Genomic DNA, 23,974 nt, shown 5'->3' with positions numbered 1-23,974 from the left:
TGGATGAGACCAAGACCAAGAAGCAATGTAATAGAGTTGAAGAGACCAAGATCAGGAAGGAATGTAATAGAGTGGATGAGACCAAGACCAAGAAGGAATGTAATAGAGTGGAAGAGACCAAGACCAAGAAGCAATGTAATAGAGTTGAAGAGACCAAGATCAAGAAGCAATGTAATAGAGTTGAAGAGACTAAGACCAAGAAGGAATGTAATAGAGTGGAAGAGACCAAGACCAAGAAGCAATGCAATAGAGTTGAAGAGACCAAGATCAAGAAGCAATGCAATAGAGTTGAAGAGACCAAGACCAAGAAGCAATGTAATAGAGTTGAAGAGACCAAGACCAAGAAGCAATGTAATAGAGTTGAAGAGACCAAGACCAAGAAGCAATGCAATAGAGTTGAAGAGACCAAGACCAAGAAGCAATGTAATAGAGTTGAAGAGACCAAGACCAAGAAGCAATGTAATAGAGTTGAAGAGACCAAGATCAGGAAGGAATGTAATAGAGTTGATGAGACCAAGATCAAGAAGCAATGTAATAGAGTTGAAGAGACCAAGACCAAGAAGCAATGCAATAGAGTGGAAGAGACCAAGATCAAGAAGCAATGTAATAGAGTTGAAGAGACCAAGACCAAGAAGCAATGCAATAGAGTGGAAGAGACTAAGACCAAGAAGCAATGTAATAGAGTTGAAGAGACCAAGACCAAGAAGCAATGCAATAGAGTGGAAGAGACCAAGACCAAGAAGCAATGCAATAGAGTTGAAGAGACCAAGACCAAGAAGGAATGTAATAGAGTGGATGAGACCAAGACCAAGAAGCAATGTAATAGAGTGGATGAGACCAAGACCAAGAAGCAATGTAATAGAGTTGAAGAGACCAAGACCAAGAAGCAATGTAATAGAGTGGATGAGACCAAGACCAAGAAGCAATGTAATAGAGTGGATGAGACCAAGACCAAGAAGCAATGCAATAGAGTGGATGAGACTAAGACCAAGAAGCAATGTAATAGAGTGGATGAGACCAAGACCAAGAAGTAATGTAATAGAGTGGATGAGACCAAGACCAAGAAGGAATGCAATAGAGTTGAAGAGACCAAGACCAAGAAGCAATGTTATAGAGTTGAAGAAACAAAGATCAGGAAGCAATGCAATAGAGTTGAAGAGACCAAGACCAAGAAGCAATGTAATAGAGTGGATGAGACCAAGACCAAGAAGGAATGTAATAGAGTTGAAGAGACCAAGATCAAGAAGCAATGTAATAGAGTTGAAGAGACCAAGACCAAGAAGCAATGCAATAGAGTTGAAGAGACCAAGACCAAGAAGCAATGTAATAGAGTGGATGAGACCAAGATCAGGAAGCAATGCAATAGAGTTGAAGAGACCAAGACCAAGAAGCAATGTAATAGAGTGGATGAGACCAAGATCAAGAAGCAATGTAATAGAGTTGAAGAGACCAAGACCAAGAAGCAATGCAATAGAGTGGAAGAGACCAAGATCAAGAAGCAATGTAATAGAGTTGAAGAGACCAAGACCAAGAAGCAATGCAATAGAGTGGAAGAGACCAAGACCAAGAAGCAATGCAATAGAGTTGAAGAGACCAAGACCAAGAAGCAATGTAATAGAGTGGATGAGACCAAGATCAGGAAGCAATGCAATAGAGTTGAAGAGACCAAGACCAAGAAGCAATGTAATAGAGTGGATGAGACCAAGACCAAGAAGCAATGCAATAGAGTTGAAGAGACCAAGACCAAGAAGGAATGTAATAGAGTGGATGAGACCAAGACCAAGAAGCAATGTAATAGAGTGGATGAGACCAAGACCAAGAAGCAATGTAATAGAGTTGAAGAGACCAAGACCAAGAAGCAATGTAATAGAGTGGATGAGACCAAGACCAAGAAGCAATGTAATAGAGTGGATGAGACCAAGACCAAGAAGCAATGCAATAGAGTGGATGAGACTAAGACCAAGAAGCAATGTAATAGAGTGGATGAGACCAAGACCAAGAAGTAATGTAATAGAGTGGATGAGACCAAGACCAAGAAGGAATGCAATAGAGTGGATGAGACCAAGACTAAGAAGCAATGTAATAGAGTTGAAGAGACCAAGACCAAGAAGCAATGTAATAGAGTTGAAGAAACCAAGACCAAGAAGCAATGTAATAGAGTTGAAGAGACCAAGACCAAGAAGCAATGTAATAGAGTTGAAGAGACCAAGACCAAGAAGCAATGTAATAGAGTGGATGAGACCAAGACCAAGAAGCAATGCAATAGAGTTGAAGAAACCAAGACCAAGAAGCAATGTAATAGAGTTGAAGAGACCAAGACCAAGAAGCAATGTAATAGAGTTGAAGAGACCAAGACCAAGAAGCAATGTAATAGAGTGGATGAGACCAAGACCAAGAAGCAATGCAATAGAGTGGATGAGACCAAGACCAAGAAGGAATGCAATAGAGTTGAAGAGACCAAGACCAAGAAGCAATGTAATAGAGTTGAAGAGACCAAGACCAAGAAGCAATGTAATAGAGTTGAAGAGACCAAGACCAAGAAGCAATGTAATAGAGTGGATGAGACTAAGACCAAAAAGCAATGCAATAGAGTTGAAGAGACCAAGACCAAGAAGCAATGCAATAGAGTTGAAGAGACCAAGACCAAGAAGCAATGTAATAGAGTGGATGAGACTAAGACCAAAAAGCAATGCAATAGAGTTGAAGAGACCAAGACCAAGAAGCAATGCAATAGAGTTGAAGAGACCAAGACCGAGAAGCAATGCAATAGAGTTGAAGAGACCAAGACCAAGAAGCAATGCAATAGAGTTGAAGAGACCAAGATCAGGAAGCAATGCAATAGAGTTGAAGAGACCAAGACCAAGAAGCAATGTAATAGAGTGGATGAGACCAAGACCAAGAAGCAATGCAATAGAGTGGATGAGACCAAGACCAAGAAGCAATGCAATAGAGTTGAAGAGACCAAGACCAAGAAGCAATGTAATAGAGTTGAAGAGACCAAGACCAAGAAGCAATGCAATAGAGTGGATGAGACTAAGACCAAGAAGCAATGCAATAGAGTTGAAGAGACCAAGACCAAGAAGCAATGCAATAGAGTTGAAGAGACCAAGACCAAGAAGCAATGCAATAGAGTTGAAGAGACCAAGACCAAGAAGCAATGCAATAGAGTGGATGAGACTAAGACCAAGAAGCAATGCAATAGAGTTGAAGAGACCAAGACCAAGAAGCAATGCAATAGAGTTGAAGAGACCAAGACCAAGAAGCAATGCAATATAGTGGATGAGACTAAGACCAAGAAGCAATGCAATAGAGTTGAAGAGACCAAGACCAAGAAGCAATGCAATAGAGTGGATGAGAACAAGACCAAGAAGCAATGTAATAGAGTGGATGAGACCAAGACCAAGAAGCAATGCAATAGAGTTGAAGAGACCAAGACCAAGAAGCAATGCAATAGAGTGGATGAGACTAAGACCAAGAAGCAATGCAATAGAGTTGAAGAGACCAAGACCAAGAAGCAATGCAATAGAGTTAAAGAGACCAAGATCAGGAAGCAATGTAATAGAGTTGAAGAGACCAAGACCAAGATCAGGAAGCAATGTAATAGAGTGGATGAGACCAAGACTAAGAAGCAATGTAATAGAGTTGAAGAAACCAAGACCAAGAAGCAATGCAATAGAGTGGATGAGACCAAGACTAAGAAGCAATGTAATAGAGTTGAAGAAACCAAGACCAAGAAGCAATGCAATAGAGTGGATGAGACCAAGACTAAGAAGCAATGTAATAGAGTTGAAGAAACCAAGACCAAGAAGCAATGCAATAGAGTTGAAGAGACCAAGACCAAGAAGCAATGTAATAGAGTGGATGAGACCAAGATCAGGAAGCAATGCAATAGAGTTGAAGAGACCAAGACCAAGAAGCAATGCAATAGAGTTGAAGAGACCAAGACCAAGAAGCAATGTAATTATGTGGAAGAGACCAAGACCAAGAAGCAATGTAATTGAGTGGAAGAGACCAAGACCAAGAAGCAATGTAATTGAGTTGAAGAGACCAAGACCAAGAAGCAATGTAATTGAGTGGAAGAGACCAAGACCAAGAAGCAATGCAATAGAGTTGAAGAGACCAAGACCAAGAAGCAATGTAATTGAGTGGAAGAGACCAAGACCAAGAAGCAATGTAATTGAGTGGAAGAGACCAAGATCAGGAAGCAATGTAATAGAGTTGAATTGAAGAGGCCAAGTCCCACATTAGCAAGAGCACTTGCCGTACTGTGAAAAACAATTAAAAAAAAGTTACAAAGAGTTGAAGACACAAACTCAAAATCGGCTCCCATAGCTGTCCACACAGGCAGATAAAAATGTAGGTTTTAATATTTTCAGCATGAAAATCAGAAACTAAGAACAATCAACAACCACAATCCTATCTCCGCCAATACAAGAAGAAGAAGAGACGTGTTCGTATCGACAGTATTGCCAATAACATGGACGTAGCCAGGATTTTTTTGGGGGGTGGTTGGGCGGATTTTTTCTCCACCTCCCGAAAAAAATATAATATATATAGATAGATAGATAGATAGATAGATATAGATATAGATATATAGATATAGATAGATAGATAGATAGATATAGATATAGATATATAGATATATAGATATATAGATATATAGATATATATAGATATATAGATATATATAGATATATAGATATATATAGATATATATAGATATATATAGATATATAGATATAATGGGCGTAGCCCGGCGGAGAAAAATATGTGTATATATGTGTGTGTGTATGTATGTATGTGTGTTTGTACATAATTAATCTTTATTACATTCTGACCCTTCATTCTTTCGGAAGACGTTTATTGTACCCTACAATAGGTTCTTCCTAGAGCTAGTGGAAAAATTGTAGACTCCCCGTCCTTAATAGCAAGGGGGTCTGGGGAGCGCTGGGAGCTGCCCAGCGCGGGGCGGAGCCCCGCGGCCAAGCACTATTTCCGGTATTGAAAGGCAACAAAATGCATATTCTGAGGTATCTACAGTGCATTTTCCTGCTATTAAAAAGTTTTATTTCAAAAACCTAATGTGCTCACTGACTTAGACCCTCCCGCGCCGTTTGGCGTAATTGGAGGTAATCTGTCACTGACAATGTCTGAAGCCTCTTTCCACCTGCTCTGAGGACCTCCATGAATGTGTGGCGCCAAGTTGTACTAGGATGTCATCGCAACTCTTATTATGCGTAATTCATTTTGTCGGAGAACATGTCCCGAAAACCTCATGCGACGTTCTATCACAATCTTACTAAGGGGTCGACTGCCCGTTCGGCATAGGATTTCCTTGATTTAGACCCGATCTTTATAACTGACTCCTAAAATCTGTCTTAGCCATCTTTGTTGAGCCACATTTAGTGTTTTTCAATTTCGGCAGATGACTATTCACTGTACTTTATTGATGGAGCCCAGCCACTGGTAGAAATGAGTAACGTCTCTTGAATACGCTCTTGGAATTAGGTGACTGTAGTTTGCTTTAGATTTTATATCGAAAAGGGAAGTTTTATCGTCAAAATCATCTTTTGGGGGTTATAAACTAAAAAATCTCTGGCGTTTTTTTTTAAATTCAAAACTCCATTTACCTAAGGTCATAGAATTTGATAACTGTAGTTTGCTATAGAATAATATTGAAGAGAGAGGTTTTCAACATCAAAACTCTCTGTAGGGGGATTTTAAACTCAAAACCACCTGGAGGGGTTTTAAACTTTTAAAAAAGCCATCTGGAGGGGGGGGGGTTTAAACTCAAAACCCCCCATTGGCTTGGCTACACTCCAAGAATTTTAGTTTCTAATTTGCTTTTTTAGCGGCCCCCGTAAGGGGAAAAAGCCGCTATTAGGTTTGTGCAAAATGTCCGTCTGTCCGTCTGTCCGTCTGTCACACTCAGATCTCGAAAACTAGAAGAGATATGAAAAATATTATTTCATCATTAAATCCGGCTTGAAAAGTTTAGGTGCAACGGCTACTTTTGGTTTTCTAAAAGCAAACCGTTTAATTTATAAAATTAATTATGCAAGCGATTTTTTCATAAAAATACACCAATTCTAAAACAATTTCGTAAATGTAAGGGAGGCAATGTTACTATATGCTAACAAAGATGGACAATTTTTGTGTATTTTCAGTATCACTAAGTCAAATATATTTTTAAAATGTACAGGAAATGTTTACAACAAATACAAATAATAGTTAAAGACGTTTTTTCTGGTCAACTAGCTGCTAAAATTAAAAGAAAACATTTCTGTTTGTTTATAAAGGCTAATAATGCACTTTGTATGTAAATATCACGCACATTTTTTTTAATGGACTTTTTATGCAGCGATTTTCGTGCAGTAGCGTAACGTCGCAACATGATCAGGTGCTAAATCAATTCCTTAAACTTTTTTTAAAAATCAGATTTTATTTATTTTTTGTTTAGTGCCCCCATCCGAATAAAAGAAGCTTATTTTTGTGCGTTTTGTCTGTTGGTCGGTCTGTCCGTCACGATTAGATTTTAAAAACTAGAACTCTAAAAGCTATTGAAAATCTGATTTACCCTTTAATGTTCCTCCCATAACATCTCAATAGTTTTAAGTATCTAAAATTGATTGTTCCGGATTTTTTTTTTGCAAAACTAATCAACGCCAACAAATGTTTGTTTGCTCTTCTAACTTATATTACATTCAATTTCCATGCTTAAACGTTGCAAAAACACATTATCAATAATATGTTGTTCCGTTTTTTATGTAAATAGCATATTAATGCTAAATCATAATCTCTATACTGACTTATATTTCATTAAGTGTAAAAATGTTCCGGATATTGTTTTATAAAACATGAATTATGCCTAATGATTGTTTGAAATCGCATAAGGCTTTTAAAAAAAGTAATTTACTAGAATTGATTACTGAAAATTACTTTTTAGACATTTAATTTTCTTGTAAAACATAACATAGAAGTTTTGTAATCGATAAAGAAAGTTCCGGATTTTGTTTCTTACAAATCGTCGCCAGAAATTTCCGAATTTATTTAAAAATCTACTAACGCCAAATAATTGTTTGAACTCCCTCTTCTAATTAATAAACAAATAATCTTCTCATTTACGAAATAATGTTTTTACGGATTTTTATGAAAAATATTTTAACTCACTACTCTCTTACAGTACATTTAACTTTCTACCTAAAACATTAAAAAATCTAATTATCGTTAATATTATGTTCCGATTTTTAAGGAAAACAGAATCCAAACACCAAAGTAAGGTATGAAAATCTCTCCACGTGGCTGTAGTACATCTAATTTTTATACGAGACCATCCAAAAAATTTAATTAACGGTATTACATTTATCTGAAATTCTCTTTTTCTTTTACTCTTTATACAAACATCCGGAACAATCTATTATATAAACTTTGCGATGTTTTGAAACGTAAAATAAAAGGTTAATCAATTTTTAATAACTTTTAGTTGTTTTTTTTATATCAAGATAACGGACAGACCGACTGACAGACAAAACGCAAAAACAATGTGGCTTTGATCCTTTTTAAATAATATCTATTAGAACTCAGTGCACCAATGTCTATGAACCCTCGTTAAATATCTCGTGTAAATAAAGACATTTTTTTTTATGGTACCGGTACTAGCCTATTGTGAGGTAATGGAATTTTTTTTCTTTGACGTCATATGAATGGACTCTTTAAATGTAATGTTAAAAGAACGCACTCGGTGCACCAATGTCTATTAACCCTCGAAAAAATTGCTTGTATTAATGAAAACATATTTTAGTCTAACTAAGCCGTGTGACGTAGTGTTTTTTTTTTCCTTTGACGTCACAAGGAATGAATTCTTTAATTGAAATGCTAAAAGAACGCACTCGGTGCACCAATGTCTATGAACACTCGAGAAATGGCTCGTGTTGATAAAGGTGATTTTTAGTCTAGCTAGGCCTTGTGACGTAGTGTTTTTTTTTCCTTTGACGTCATATGGAATGAATTCTTTAAATGAAATGCTTAAAGAACGCACTCGGTGCACCAAAGTCTATGAACACTCGATAAATGGCTCTTATAGATGAAGGCGATTTTTAGTCTAGCTAGGCCGTGTGACGTAGTGTTTTTTTTCCCTCTGACGTTATATGGAATTAATTCTTCAAATGAAATGAAAAAAGAACTCGGTATAGTAATGTTTATTAAGCCTCGTTATGTGACTCGCGTTTAAAAAAGGAATGATATCTTGATTTAGATCTAATCTAGATTTTTTAAACTAGATCTAGATTTTTATTACAGTATATCTAGATCTGGATTTATATTCTAATTAAAATTATTTTAGAGTCTAGATCTAGAATTTCTAGATCTAGTTTAGACTAAAATAGACTAGATTAAGATGTAGAATTTCAATTTCTAAACTTAAAGTGTAAAAAAAAAGTGTAGATTTTCATTTCCAAACGTTTTGATCAATATTGTAATGTTTTAATATACTAAAACTAATCTACTATTTTTTTATTAAATTTAAATTTAAATTTACGGCAATTGAATCTTTGAAACATTATTACTTTTGACCATCGGATGGCTGCCTGGTCGTGCGGTTTGCGCGCTGGACTGTCGTTCAGATTTATGGATGGCCCAGGGTTCAAACCCTTCCCGCTCCCATCCCCCGTCGTCCTGCGGGAGGTTTGGACTAGGAAGTAATTATCTTCAACTCTGAAGGAACATCCGAAACGTGTAAAACATTTTACATCAAAATTAAATCACCTCTTGAATATTATTTGCGAATATGCAGATCCGACAGGGATCCGACTTCGACGGGGGCCGCCTCTGAGTTTGTGTAACACAAACTCTTTTTGTAATCTTGTTTTATATTGAAGAGGTATTTTTTAGCATCAAACTACTTTGAAAGGGGTTCAAACTCAAAACCCCATTTGGCTACGTTCATAGCATTTTGAGTGTGTAATTTGCTTTTTTTTATATTGAAGAGGTATTTTTTAGATTCAAACCCCGTTTTTAATTCAGAAACCCCTTTTGCTACGCTCATAGAATTTCGAGTTTGTTTGAACCCCAAACCCCCTCCCCTCCCCCCCCCCCCGTCTACGTTCATGATATATATAAATATATATATATATATATATATATATATATATATATATATTGTTATAACCCTAGTGGCGGACTGAAAGAGTTAATGTGTGTGCGGCCTACTGACACACATGATTCAGGCCAATCACACAGGTCAAGGGCTGTTGAACAAGGGACATTACTGCTAGTTCACGCAAATATGACCCATGTTGTGGTCATGTGATCAAGAGCCTTCACTGACTAGCGACAGTGTGTAACAATAGAGAGTAGAGTCCAGGACAGCAAGCAGTAAGGACTGTGTGCTACAAAGTGAGTCCTTGAAATTGTAGCTGTACGAGTCTAGAAGTAGACAGAGAAAGACTTGTAGTGTTTAGCAGGCAGTTCTATGGTACAAGAAAGCAATTGTGTTGTATTGGCTTTTCATGTGTAGTGGGGAGGACATAATATACAGGTCGGCTCAACTTGACCAGGCACCGGTCAGCAAAGGGTCAAGTTGACCTCTGCCCCGGTAGCTGAATTCCTTTTCCTGCTGGTGTCCTCGATTGAAACTTGCTGCTACGCACCTACTCCAATACCACCTTGTCTGATCCTGCTGTGTTTGTCCTAAGTTCATTGTTTTGACCAAGGCTGCAGGTAAACACATTTTTACTGTTTCTTGTACATCACATATTCTTGTTTATTTTTTATATATATCATATTGCTACCCAGGTTTTGTCCTCATTGTCGGACTACCTTTGTTCTATTTAATTGTCATAGTTTTTGTAAGAAAAGGTAAGAGCGAAGCTCTTCAATGTATGTTAGTTTTCTATAGAACTATTTGATTTATTTTTTATTAATTACTTTGTCATTTATTTTATTAATGTTTGGTGGTGTTCCATATCTCTCTTATGTTCATAAAAGAGATGATTGGTTCACACTATAAGATTTTCTTTTTTGTTTTTGCTTGATCTAGTATTTATACCTGATGTTGTGTTTACATTTTTTTTACAAATTGGTCTGTTCATTTAGACCATATAATTATGTTTATTTTATGCTCGTTAGTAATCATGTTGTATGTTTGCCTTGGCAGGTTTTTTGTGTACATTAAACTTATAATAAGCCTCCTGACTTGCTTCGTCATTTTGGTTGTTATAATTCTGTGTCGAACCCACCACAGAATTTTTTGGTGTCAGAAGTGGGATCCGAAGAAAGAGTCTACCAGACCTCCCTTTCAGACGATAAGTGGAGCCTTCGGAACCTTGCAATCAAGTCAGAAGCTGAACAAGTACTTTTTTTATTATATTGTACCATTTGAGATATTCCGGTTGTTTTTTTTTTTTCTTTCAGGGTAGTTTAGGTAGTTATTATTTAAAGTATATAATTGTATTAAGTTAGAGTATAATTGTATTAAACAAAAAACCTGCAGCCAATGGAGAACAGGACAAAACACAATGCAGTGGATTGGGGTGAGGTCGGTCCTTTGGGCAGCGAAGGAGAGCCAGAAGGAGGAGCAGGAGTGGACCAAACTGAAGTCGCTGCCCTCCGGGCTCAGTTAGAGGCCCTGAAACTGGCCTGCCAACGGCCTCTCATAATCTCGGAACAGACAAAGCGGGTGCGCCAGTTCAGTGGTAGGGGCACTGCAGATGAGCCAACGGCTGAGGACTTTGCAAGGGAAATAAGAGAGGCATGGGAGCTCAGGCCTTATTCTGCACAGGAAAAGGTGGCAGTCATTATGAGCAATGTCAGCGGCCCCGCCAGGAAGGAGCTCGATTTGCAGGCCTCAAAGACAAAGAGTGACCCAGAAGCCTTGTTGGAAACCCTCCTTGAGGCGTTTGCCCAGACTATGCCAGTGCGAGAAGCTGAGGTGGTCTTCCTGAGATCACGTCAACAGATAGCAGAGTCCCTTCGAGACTTCTCACACCGGCTCTTCTGCGAACATTCGGTGGCGGTAAGCCAACAAAGGCGGGAGAGAGTTGAGTGCTTCAGCGAGGCAAGGCTGAGGGATCAATTCGTCCACGGGCTGAACGACTCTGCACTACGTAGGGAACTGCTGAGACTGGTGGAGGAGGAACCAGCAATAACATTCATTGCAGTTAGAAACCAGGCCCTCAAATGGGAAAGCCAGGACCGAGGAAACTCCCAACTACAAAACCAGTGGTGTGAACTGGTAAGTTCCCAATTGAACAGGTTTGGGGAGTTATTGGAGGCTTTACAGCACACTCCACAAGCAAATGGGCAGAGCAGCCCATACCCCGACCAGCCTCTCCCCCAAACACGGACAAGTCACCAAGTTCAGTGGGCAGTTAACCGCCCCACAGCACCTGCAGGACTGATTTGGGCGCAAACAAGTAGGGGATTCTTCCCATATGCTGAGGATGGAGCACCAGTCTGCATCAACTGCTGGAAGTCTGGACATGTGGCGAATCAATGTCTGGAATTATCACAACCTGAAACTCTGATTCACTCAAGTGCTATTGGTTGTTCTGTCAATGGTCTATTGCCCCCTGTTTCAGAAAATCCACCCACAATACCTAAAAGGCAGAAGTTAGGAAAATGGTGTAATTTTCACAACAGCCGCTCACACAATTTGTATGAATGCAGATCACAGCCAATCCACACAATTGCTGCCCTTTTTCCTGGATACACAAACAACCCATCTTCATCTGGACGTAATCCGCAAGTTGAAGAGGAAGTGCTAATCAATGGACGTAGGGCTAAATGTCTATTAGACTCTGGCTGTTCTTTTGATGCTATTGTCAGTAGATCTTTTGTAAGACCTGAAGACATTATGGATGTATCAGTGACCCTTCAATCTCTTGACTTAGACATCCCACCCAAAACAGTACCTCTTGCTAAAGTGCATGTCAAGTCCCGATTTGTCCATAGTACTATTACAGCTGCTGTTTTAGAATCCTCATTGTATGACATTGTACTTGGATCAAGATTTATAAAGCTGGAAATTCCCCAAAACTCCAATATTAAGTTGCCTTCAGTGCATCTAACCGCATCCTCTCAACAAGGAGTAAGAGACACCCAAGACGTTTTTAAATCCAAGCACACTATAAGAGATATGACGCCATCACACCTGCCTATTAATGTTAGCTCTCAATGTAGAGAGGCCCTGCAGGTTGCGAGAGAAACAGTCAAGTCTCACCCCTCCGAATTAGTTAGCAGGAGCAAACTTGCCATTTCACCTCAAGTCAACCAAGTAGGACAACGGGCCAATAAACAGGCTAGGCGCATTCACACCCGTGGTGCAAGTCACCTTACCCAACCAGGCTCTACATCCAGAGACGGAAAGTTTGAGGCTTGTCAGTCATGCAAGTCCCGGATTGATAAGTTCTGCAGACCATATTCATTCAGGAGAAACAAACAGTGCCACCAGCAACAGAGACTTTTTGGTTCACCCCTCACTACCGCACTACCATCAGGTTCCCAAACATCTATGACAGATTTTAGTGTCCTTGATTACCAGATGGAAAGCCCACAGCACCAGCTACATTCTTCATACAAAGAGAAACCTGATAGGCCACCCTGTAGAATCCAAAGTTCAAGTACACTACAGTCCGGAAACATATATGGTGTCCAAGAAAATGGCTGTTCGGAGAAGAAACAGTTGTTTCTGTTTCCAGAAACGTACTAGGCTAAACGCCCCGAGACGGGTCGTTTCAAGCTAGGGGCTCTGTAGTGGGGAGGACATAATATACAGGTCGGCTCAACTTGACCAGGCACCGGTCAGCAAAGGGTCAAGTTGACCTCTGCCCCGGTAGCTGAATTCCTTTTCCTGCTGGTGTCCTCGATTGAAACTTGCTGCTACGCACCTACTCCAATACCACCTTGTCTGATCCTGCTGTGTTTGTCCTAAGTTCATTGTTTTGACCAAGGCTGCAGGTAAACACATTTTTACTGTTTCTTGTACATCACATATTCTTGTTTATTTTTTATATATATCATATTGCTACCCAGGTTTTGTCCTCATTGTCGGACTACCTTTGTTCTATTTAATTGTCATAGTTTTTGTAAGAAAAGGTAAGAGCGAAGCTCTTCAATGTATGTTAGTTTTCTATAGAACTATTTGATTTATTTTTTATTAATTACTTTGTCATTTATTTTATTAATGTTTGGTGGTGTTCCATATCTCTCTTATGTTCATAAAAGAGATGATTGGTTCACACTATAAGATTTTCTTTTTTGTTTTTGCTTGATCTAGTATTTATACCTGATGTTGTGTTTACATTTTTTTTACAAATTGGTCTGTTCATTTAGACCATATAATTATGTTTATTTTATGCTCGTTAGTAATCATGTTGTATGTTTGCCTTGGCAGGTTTTTTGTGTACATTAAACTTATAATAAGCCTCCTGACTTGCTTCGTCATTTTGGTTGTTATAATTCTGTGTCGAACCCACCACACATGTAATTGTAAATAAACCGCCACCTTGTTTATTGAAGCTCTTGTTGTCAAGTTTTTGTGTTAGATGTGCTGTTGTGTTTAGCAGTGTTTGCAGAAGGCCTGATAGAGAAGAACGTAACACTGGTGTCAGAAGTGGGATCTGCTATGGCTACTAAGAAAACGCTAGACCAACTCCTTGTGAAGGATTTGAGGCAAGAACTCCGTGATCGAGATCAGAAGACGAGCGGAAATAAAGAAACTTTACAAGCACGCCTTCGGGAAGAGCTGATGAAGGAAAAAGCAGATCCGGACACATATCTTTTTGTCGAACCGGATATGCAACAACAGTTGGCAGCTGTTCGTAAGGAGATCGGTTCTATGCAAGAAGAGATCACCAGTAGTAAGGAGCAGATGGCAGCTGTTCGTGATGAGATCGGTTCTATGCGAGAACAGATGAACTCGGGGCTAGAAAACACCAATGACAAGATAGACGCCATGGACTCGGGAATTAAAACCGAGTTATGGGCCATGAACAAACGAATACATACTTTGGAGTCGAGAATCACCAACATTGACGAGCAGATGAATCAGAGAGTCGACGCAGTGGAGAAGGCAATCGAAGAAATAAAAACGCAAGTAAGCACACTAATGCACCGGAAGCAAATATGACGTCATTTGTGCCTGAAGTCTCCGGAAAAATGAAGCCCCCCGTATTTGATGATTTCGTGTCCTGGTCAGTGTACAAGAAGCAATTTGACGCAGCGTCTAAAGTTAACAAATGGAACAGCGAGGAGGAGAAAGCAACTGCCCTTGTGTTATCTTTAAGGGAAAAGGCCTCCGAATTGCTTCAGTCCTTAACAAACCAGCAAGACTTCGCCGCTCTCGTACAGGCTATGGAACTCCGATACGGAGATGAACATCTGCAAGAAGTTCATTGAGTGCAACTGAAGACCCGAAAACAGCGCCCCGATGAAACACTACAGGAACTAGAGACAGACATCGAACGCCTCGCACATCTGGCCTACCCAACCGCCGCACAAGATTTTCTGGAAGTCATTATCACAGACGCCTTCATTGATGCGCTTCGAGACCCCGAGTTGAAGAAAGCCACCAGAGTTAGTGGTAGACGTAAGGCCAGCGAAGCCCTCGTATACGCTCTCTCATACGAAGCCGCTAAAGACGCATCTGGGAGCAATCAAGGCCGAAAGTTGGAAGTTAAAGAGGAAGAATTTGCACAACTTGTTAGAAGGGTGACAGAGGCACTAGATGAACGACGAACAAACCAGATAATAGAAAATCAACCTAGGGCTCCTGTACGATGCTGGAATTGTGGTGAACTCGGTCATATACAAAGAAGCTGCACTAGAAGATTTCCAGAAACCGGAACCCATCACAGACCAGAAAGGTATGCACGACCAAGTTCCCGGGGCTACCAGGGAAACTAGCACCCGCCGGCTTCAAGGGGAGGAACCCGGCGACACAGAGAAAGAGAGCCCCTACAACCATCATCCCGGTCGCCGTGCTAGGACAAGAGTAAGAGTCTGAAAGTCATCGGGAAAATTGGATGTCAAAACTATTACTTCCTCCTTGATACTGGTGCCTCACGATCAGTCATCCGGACGGATAAAGTGGACAGTAGCAAGAAAACGCCAGTTAGGGCCTACTCGTTGAAAACAGCCAGTGGAGAACTGATGCCCATAAAAGGCCTGATTGACATAACAGTCGAGATCGGGAATCAGTCATTCGAACACGAATTCCTGATTGCTGACGTCACAGATGACTGCATAATAGGGCTCGACTTCATGCTGAAATATGGCTTTTCCTTGAATATCGGCGGAGGCACTTTACAATGTGGGGACCTCGAAGTACCCTTGCTTGGCGACGAGAATGAAGAAGATGGTCGAATCAGAAGGGTTAAGTTGGTAGAAAATACGACCTTGCCTGCTAAGTCTGAAATGATCATTTGGGGGAAAATTGAGGACGACTATCCCACGACAAGAACAGCGCTGGTAGAAAGTTTGGACACCAACCACAATGGGATAGCAGTAGGAAAGACACTAGTCACGATTGGGAAAGACCAAAAGGTACCCGTAAGAATTATTAACCTCGGCACAGTGGAGAAACATTTACTGGAAGGTAGCACCATCGCTGGTTGCCATGCTCTTGAGATGAAAAGAAACTGTAGCAGTGAAAACCCCGACGGAATAGTCAAGCCTAGTGAACCACAGGTTACTAAACTTCTGGCAGAAGTCAAAACGATCTTGTCGAAAGAACAGTACACCAACGCAAAACAATTCCTCAGAGAGTTTTCTGACATATTGCCATCTGATGACATGGACTTTGGGCGAACAAATCTGATCCAGCATCGAATAGACACAGGAAACACAAGGCCTATCCGACAGCAACCACGTCTCCTGCCGCTAGCAAAACACCAGGAAGCTATGGACATGATAGAAAGAATGAGGCAGCTGGGGGTTGTTGAACCATCCAACAGTCCTTGGTGCTCACCCATCGTCTTGGTAAAGAAGAAAGATGGATCCACGCGATTTAGTGTCGACTATAGATTATTAAATGACGCCACACACAAGGACAGCTATCCGCTTCCAAGGATTGACGACACATGGGACACACTTGCTGGGTCGCAGATTTTTTCCACCCTTGACCTGAAGAGCGGTTACTACACCCCGAAGACAGAGATAAAACGGCCTTTTCTGCTGGTAATGGTCTCTGGCAATTAACCGTGATGCTTTTTGGCCTCTGCAACGCCACAGCCACCTTTGAAAGACTAATGGAGCATGTGCTAAGAGGACTCAACTGGACCACATGTCTTGTTTACCTAGATGACATTATCGTCATAGGCAGGACCTTCGAGGAACATCTTGCAAACCTGAAGGAAGTGTTTGAACGAATCAGAAACGCTGGAATGAAATTGAATCCAAAGAAGTGCTCCTTGTTCAGAAGAAGCGTCAAGGACCTTGCGCACATCGTGTCGAAGGAGGGGTTAAGTGGAAGCCGTAAATGGATGGCCGATTCTCGCTAATATCCAGGAGTTAAGAAGCTTTCTTGGACTCTGCATGTATTACAGACGTTTCGTGCCAAACTTCTCTATCCTCTGTAGTGCCCTTCATCAAATGACAGAACCAAAGCGGCCGTTTATTTGGACACAAGAAAGTCATGAGGCCTTTGAGAGACTTAAAAAGGCTCTTGTTTCATCCCCCATTCTGGCCTAGCAGATACCAGGCGAGACGTTCTTACTTGACACCGATGCGAGTAATACTGGAATAGGCGCTGTCTTATCCCAAAAGGTAGATGGAACTGAGAGGGTTATAGATTACTTTATCGAAGCTTGTCCAAAGCCGAGAGAAACTACTGTGTTACAAGACGTGAGCTACTGGCAGTTGTGGATGCCATACAACATTTCCACAAATACTTATATGGGCAAAATTTATCCTTAGGACAGATCACGCTGCTTTACAATGGCTGTTGTCATTTAAAAGTCCTGAAGGACAAGTCGCCAGGTGGATTGAACGTTTGCAAACCTATGACTTCGAGACACAGCACCGAAAAGGACAAACTCACCAGAATGCTGATGCGCTGTCTCGACGACCTTACAGAATGGAATGTAAACACTGCAGCAAGGTTGAAGAAAAGGAAGTAATCATTGGTTGCCAACGTCTTGGTGTACAAGCTTCCGGGTCATGGTCTGACGAAAGAATCCGAGAAGACCAGTTAAAAGATGAAGATCTGGCTCCCATTCTGCTTATGAAGGAATACGGGCAAAGACCGGAATGGCATCACCTTTCTGATAAAGGAGCTGTTACCAAGGCATATTGGGCGCAATGGGACTCACTTAAAATTGACAATGGATTTCTCAAGAGGGTCTGGGAAACGGCAGATGGGACATGCTATCGCTTACAGATGTTGCTGCCCAAAGTGAGAGTTGCTGAGGTGCTGCAAGAAATCCATAATAATTCCAGTGGGTCGCATTTATGTGTCAACAAGACCTTTGAAAAAGTACGCCAGCGGTTTTACTGGTTCGGCTACCGAGATGATGTAGAAGAGTGGTGCCGAATGTGCGACGTATGTGCAGCAGCAAAGGGCCGGAAAAGGGGAACGAGGGGCCGTATGCAGCAATACAACGTCGGTAATCCCTTCGAAAGAATAGCGATCGATGTAGCCGGACCGTTCCCTGAGTCCCAGAGAGGAAACAAGTACGTTCTAGTGGCGATCGACTATTTTACTAAGTGGCCTGAAGCGTATGCGATACCAAACCAAGAGGCCACCACCATAGCGGAAACACTTGTGGAAAATTGGATCAGCCGATTCGGCGCTCCTAGGGAGTTACACTCCGACCAAGGCCGAAACATCGAATCCAAGATCTTCCAAGAGATGTACCAGGTACTCGGCATCGAAAAGACACGCACAACCCCTCTACACCCCCAGTCAGACGGAATGGTGGAACGATTTAACCGAACACTGGAACAACACCTGTCGAAAGTCGTCGATGAACGTCAAGATGACTGGGACAAGTATATACCAATGTCCCTTATGGCATATAGAGGATCGATTCACAGCACTACCGGTTACACTCCAGCAACGATGTTTTTCGGCCGAGAGCTGCAACTATCGTGTGACTTGCTATTCGGGATTCCGGGAGATGTGCCAGCCTCTTCGACAGACTATGTCGCAAATCTCCGAAAACGGATGGAGAAAACTCACACTCTAGCCCGCAGAAACATCAAGATCAACAGTGACCAGGTGAAGACAAAGTACGACAAACGGGCCAATGCCTCTGATTTCATGAGAACGATCTAGTTTGGCTGTACAACCCACAAAGACGAAAAGTCCCCAAAACTTCAAACAGACTGGGAAGGACCCTACCGCGTGGTAAAAAGAATCAACGATGTCGTGTATCGAATACAGAAGAGCCCAAGGTCAAAACTGAAGGTCGTCCACATCGACAGACTCAACAAGTACTATGGTGAAGCTGGATCTACCCGGGACGGACAGATCTAAGGAGGGGGCAGTGTTATAACCCTAGTGGCAGACTGAAAAGATTAATGTGTGTGCGGCCTACTGACACACTCGCTTCAGGCCAATCACACAGGTGAAGGCTGTTGAACAAGGGACATTACTGCTAGTTCACGCAAATATGACCCATGTTGTGGTCATGTGATCAAGAGCCTTCACTGACTAGCGACAGTGTGTAACAATAGAGAGTAGAATCCAGGACAGCAAGCAGTAAGGACTGTGTGCTACAAAGTGAGTCCTTGAAATTGTAGCTGTACGAGTCTAGAAGTAGACAGAGAAAGACTTGTAGTTCTATGGTACAAGAAAGCAATTGTGTTGTATTGGCTTTTCATGTAATTGTAAATAAACCGCCACCTTGTTTATTGAAGCTCTTGTTGTCAAGTTCTTGTGTTAGATGTGCTGTTGTGTTTAGCAGTGTTTGCAGAAGGCCTGATAGTGAAGAACCTAACAATATATATATATTGATTGTAATAATTGAAGGGAGGCAACTTTTGAGTGTGTAATTTGCTTTTTTTGCTATATTAAAGAGGTATTTTTACCTACAAATCCCACTGAAGAGGGGTTTAAACTCAAAAACCCTTTGGCTACACTCATAGAATTTTGAGTGTATAGTTTGCATTTTTTATATATTTAGCTATAAACCTCGCTGGATGGGGTTTTAAACACAAAACCTCTCTTGGATACGCTCATAGAATCTGGTGACTGATGTACCGGAGTATTCCAGCTACCCGTCGCCTCAGCGTGGCGCCTCCGGCGGAAACGTCTATTAGTGGAACTACATAGGCTAAGTACGAGTAGCGAACCAGGCTCTTGCGGGACCCCCTGGATGAGCTTTTTTTTCATCTCACTCGGGGTAGGGATGGAACAAGTAGCCCGCACACCAGTCCAAAAAGTCCGCCACGCCGTTCCACAAAGGGGGCCGTCATCAGTATCCCGATAGCTGGAGTGGTGGTCTCTGCACGGAACAGTGACGGTTACATTATAGGAATATGAGACAAACTCCAGCATTTTTCTCAGCCACTTGTAGCGAGTGGGGTCGGCGCCTTCGACGGAGGTCACGGTGGGGTCCAGGAATGGGGACGGTGCGCTGTGTACGGGGCACGGCCTGGTTTTAGCCCATTCAACCAACATGGCTGTCTACCGCTTGGAGTCCTCAGGCAGGACTCGTGATGGTTGTTGGGTAAAAGCCTTTCTAACGGCCAACGGGATAATGGCGCCCGCGTAGACGCCGATTCCCTACTGGACTTCACTGAAGGTGACTGATGTATGGATGGATAGTCTTTTATTAAAGAGGGGGTTTATAGTAAATTTCGAGGGGGGGGGTTAAAATCAAAATCTTCCTTAGTTATGCTCTTGGACTTTGGGGATTGTCGTTTGCATTCTTTTTTTTTTTTTTTTGGTTTTTGTTTTATAGAAGAGTTAGATTTGACTGCAAAACCCACTGGTAGGGGGTTTTAAACTCAAAATCCCCTTGGCTGCGCTGGAGCAAGTGATGGTTTAGTATTAAAATCACACCTAAAATAAACAGAATCAAAGCAAATATCAGTCACTAATTTCCGACCCCTCCCCCCTGCGGGGGGGGGTCATTTAGGGGGGTTAAACCCCAAACGCCTATGGCCAATAATATTGTATTGTTAAGGCAACTGACAACATAACAACACAGGGTACGGAGATTTATAAATATTATTATCATACCTAAGTTATTTTATAAATTACAATAACAAATGTTATTGACTGAGTATTAAATTGGTGATTTCGTTAACGACCTCTCTTTCATTCAAGGCCGTAACGAAGAAACGTTTCCCTTTGGTCACAAAATAAAAACCCTTTTAAATGAATTTATTTATTTTCTTATTTTTGTAATGTTTGTCTTTTTAGTTATTAACATCTACAATGATTAGATATACCTATGTTTTTATAGGGTCTGGAATGTTTCTATTGTATTGCATAGTATTTCAGTGGAAAGATATATGTCACGATCATCAATGGTGTTGATGTCACAATCTAAGATGGTGCCACTGTCACAATCAGACTTGAACTATATTGTACCATCAATGGTCGTGATTGCCGAGGATCTTGAAATGATCTTTCGATAAGATGATCGTATAGAAGTAGACAGATCTATGTTGATAATACGATCATACAGAATGTTGCCAATTGATAAGAGGATCATCTAGGTCTAGGAGTTACAACTTGACAAATATGATCTAAGTACGATCTAAATTCAATGAAGAAACTTCTCTTCGTCCAAAACAATTACTTTAATTAATAACTTGAAAACACTATTCACAAATAGTTACAATGGTTAAAATGTACTTGAATTGAATCTACACAATAGTATATCTGAGTCTTGATACAAATAAAATATATATTCTCAATTTCACGTTACGTACAAGTTAGATGTTAATACTACAACTTCCGAGACAAGACTTTAGTACATGTTTACACTAACACCTTCCGTACAAGACTGACTAGAAAATATAAAGAAAATACAAAGCTTTGGGCGAATTGCCATGTGACTCATATCTCATTGCCGCTTGGTTGAGATCTGACCAATAAATGCAACCCAATGTACAACAATTAACTTTCTAAACCAATGAAGTTCATTTCGAAAATGAAAGTAATACAAGGCTGGTTTTTCCCGAGGTAGTTGACCTTGCCGGCAGACCTTGGCTGTTACAGTGTACGTGACATAGTACCCCCCGCTATCTTAAGCATTTGTATGGTAATAAAAATGCGTATAATACATGAAAAATGTCATCATTTTGAAATATAAAAAATAATTATGACATTATAACTCATTCGGGTAATAGTACTAATGTGAAAATGTGTACATGGAACAAATATATTGCATATGAAAAATTGACATAGAAAAATAATTGTGATAGTACATGACAATCTTCTGAATAATGATACTAAATGTAATACAAATCTCAACATGTGTGAAGCAATGAAAATTTTCAATTATATGTCATGTATCTGTACTATTATAATAGGATATATGCAATAATATTCGACCTGAGATAAAATACCTGAAATAAAATGCACATGATTTAAAAATTAAGATGACTAATGCATGTCATATGCAATGATGCTGAAACATAATAAACAAAGTATCTTGAATGAGTGACCTTCCTCAGTGGGTTGCTTGGTGCTAAAATAAATGTAACATAATCTGATATAGAACTCCTGTGAAAAATGAGTAGACAAATTTATTAATTGATTAAGTATAACTGGATATTGTTCTTCCTTGACGAGTATGAATGAAAGTGAATCAAGTGACACTAAATATACTATAGTACATATATAAAATGTAAGTGTGAAGTTCGGAACCCTTCTGAGTTGCCGTCATGGATGTGTGTGCGCGTTTTCTAAACTTCAAGAAAAGGTCTTTCAGTTAATGAAGCTGTTGTCTCCATGTTATATTGATCTTACAAATAATGTCTGATTGAACCGCGTTTGAGTTTGGTGAAAATAAGAACTGTCCGAAACCAAAACTCAATTTTCTGGTTGATGAACTTTGACGCTGTAGAACAATGGTAGCAGAATGCTTTGCGTTATAATGTTCAATAGAGCAATGACTGAACAGGTCCGAGTTCAATCGATCCATAAAGCAATGTTGAAGAAGTTCATTTGTTCCTTTCTGAAGAAAAGTTGCCCCTTGAGTGGACGGATGATGAAACTTGGTGCTGTCAATGTTGTTGCTTTCTGAGTTTCTTTCAAATTGTAGTACTGGAAATGTTTCAGAAACACCGGTAAAGAAATCTGCATGGTCTGGAAACACTTTAGTGTTCTTCACTTTCTGTAGTGCTATGTCATCCAGAGTGATGACCTTGGGAATGTCAAATTGATTTGATGTTGATATATCATCCAGAGTGATGACCTTTGGAATGTCAATTTGATTTGATGCTGGTAATGAAACATCTATCTCAGGAATGGGTGTTGATGACGTTTCTTCTTCTTCTTCAGGAATAGGAGCTAAACTTGGGAAAAATTCAACTTCCGCTTTGATGTCTTCATTATCTGTTTCATGGTAATGTTCAAACATATGAACATGAAATACTCTGGTAACCTTGTTGACATTGATTTCATAAAGCAGGTTGGAAATCTTTCTGGTGATGGTAAATGGACCTTGCCATTTGTAGAACAGCTTGTTACTCCAATCTGGTAACAGTAAATTGACTTGATCTCCTTGAGCAAAATATCTTGATTTCATGTGTTCATGTAATATTCTTTGACTTCCAATGTTCATGGTTGTAATGGCTTCTTGAGTTGACTCACATTCTTTCAAATGAGGAATATTTGTATGAGTGGTAGAGTCAAGTTGCATAGTTTTTCTTTTGTCTGGTATAGCCAAAGTTGATTGAATATAAGTATCTTTAGTTTCTGCTTCTGGTTCATGAGACTTGTCTTGATTGTAGCAGAAATGTTCAATGCATATCATAGTATTTGATGCAGATGCAGTCTTATTCAAGTCTTGATGTATGAAGTCATCATCAGTGGTTAGGGATGGGAAAGTACTTGGTAGAGGTGGGCTTGTATTGTCAGGTAGGGATGGACATGTAATAGCAGGTAGGGATGGACATGTAGTAACAGGTAGGGATGGACATGTAGTAGGCAGTGATGTCCCTGTAGATTTGCTTGAGTCATGATGCATAGATTCATTGTTGTCAATTCTGACTTTGTATTCTGGTTCATTCTTTGTTTTGATTGATTTAGATTGCTTTTGACTTTGCTTCTTTTTAAAATTGTCTCTTTTACAACTTGTACAAATGTTAACATATTTCTTGACTTCTTTGGTCAAGCTAGGCCAATAATATTCTGCATAAATTCTTTTCTTAGTATTTGTTACACTCATATGTTTGGTGCGGTTAAACTCATGCATAACTTTGATTATTTGTTCTCTGTACTTCTATGGTACATATATTTGTTCAATTACATTGCACTTGTGAAAAGAAGTCTTCTTGAGAAATCCATCTTTAAAATATGCCACACTGCATCCCAATGAAGCTTCCTGGTAGAATAATGTTAATGTAGCATCATTCATTTGTTCAGCTTTGAATTTAGTATTTTTCAATTCTAATAATTCTCGTTTTAGTTCTTCTTGCCGTTTTCTGTCAAGTTCAATGTATTGTAAATCTGTTCTATGTTCATTTGTATCTTCTTGTACAATATTTAGATCTATATCTTCTTTTGTTTCATGTAACATGTATCTTTTATGTCTTGTGACTTTGTGTCTTCATTTTTCTTTTCTACTTCTTCTGTATCATTTGACATGTCTAAATCTTCTTCTGATTCAATTCTCATTACTCTTGCATTGTGAAAATATTCCATAATATTCCATAGTCTCATTCTTTCGTCATAATCTGTTATGTTGCGATGAATTGCGTCTATTTGAGATTGATAAGTTCATTTCGAAAATGAAAGTAATACAAGGCTGGTTTTTCCCGAGGTAGTTGACCTTGCCGGCAGACCTTGGCTGATACA

General features: G+C 40.0%; 2 protein-coding genes across 3 annotated transcripts in view; one reads left to right on the top strand and one right to left on the bottom strand.

Annotated features, from left to right (window-relative positions):
• Positions 1–23,974, bottom strand: part of LOC106054088 (tyrosine-protein kinase receptor TYRO3-like) — a 109,414-nt gene that overhangs the window by 43,150 nt on the left and 42,290 nt on the right. The window lies entirely within an intron of this gene.
• LOC129925624 (uncharacterized) lies at positions 10,243–13,475 on the top strand. Its single transcript, XM_056025246.1, has 2 exons — positions 10,243–12,954; positions 13,391–13,475. The coding sequence occupies exon 1, from the start codon at positions 10,493–10,495 to the stop codon at positions 12,704–12,706; it is 2,214 nt and encodes a 737-aa protein (XP_055881221.1). The 5' UTR covers positions 10,243–10,492; the 3' UTR covers positions 12,707–12,954; positions 13,391–13,475.

The sequence above is a fragment of the Biomphalaria glabrata genome, chromosome 4 (genome assembly GCF_947242115.1).
Source record: "Biomphalaria glabrata chromosome 4, xgBioGlab47.1, whole genome shotgun sequence".
Lineage (NCBI taxonomy): Eukaryota > Metazoa > Mollusca > Gastropoda > Planorbidae > Biomphalaria > Biomphalaria glabrata.
This window is presented reverse-complemented; position numbering and strand designations above follow the sequence as displayed.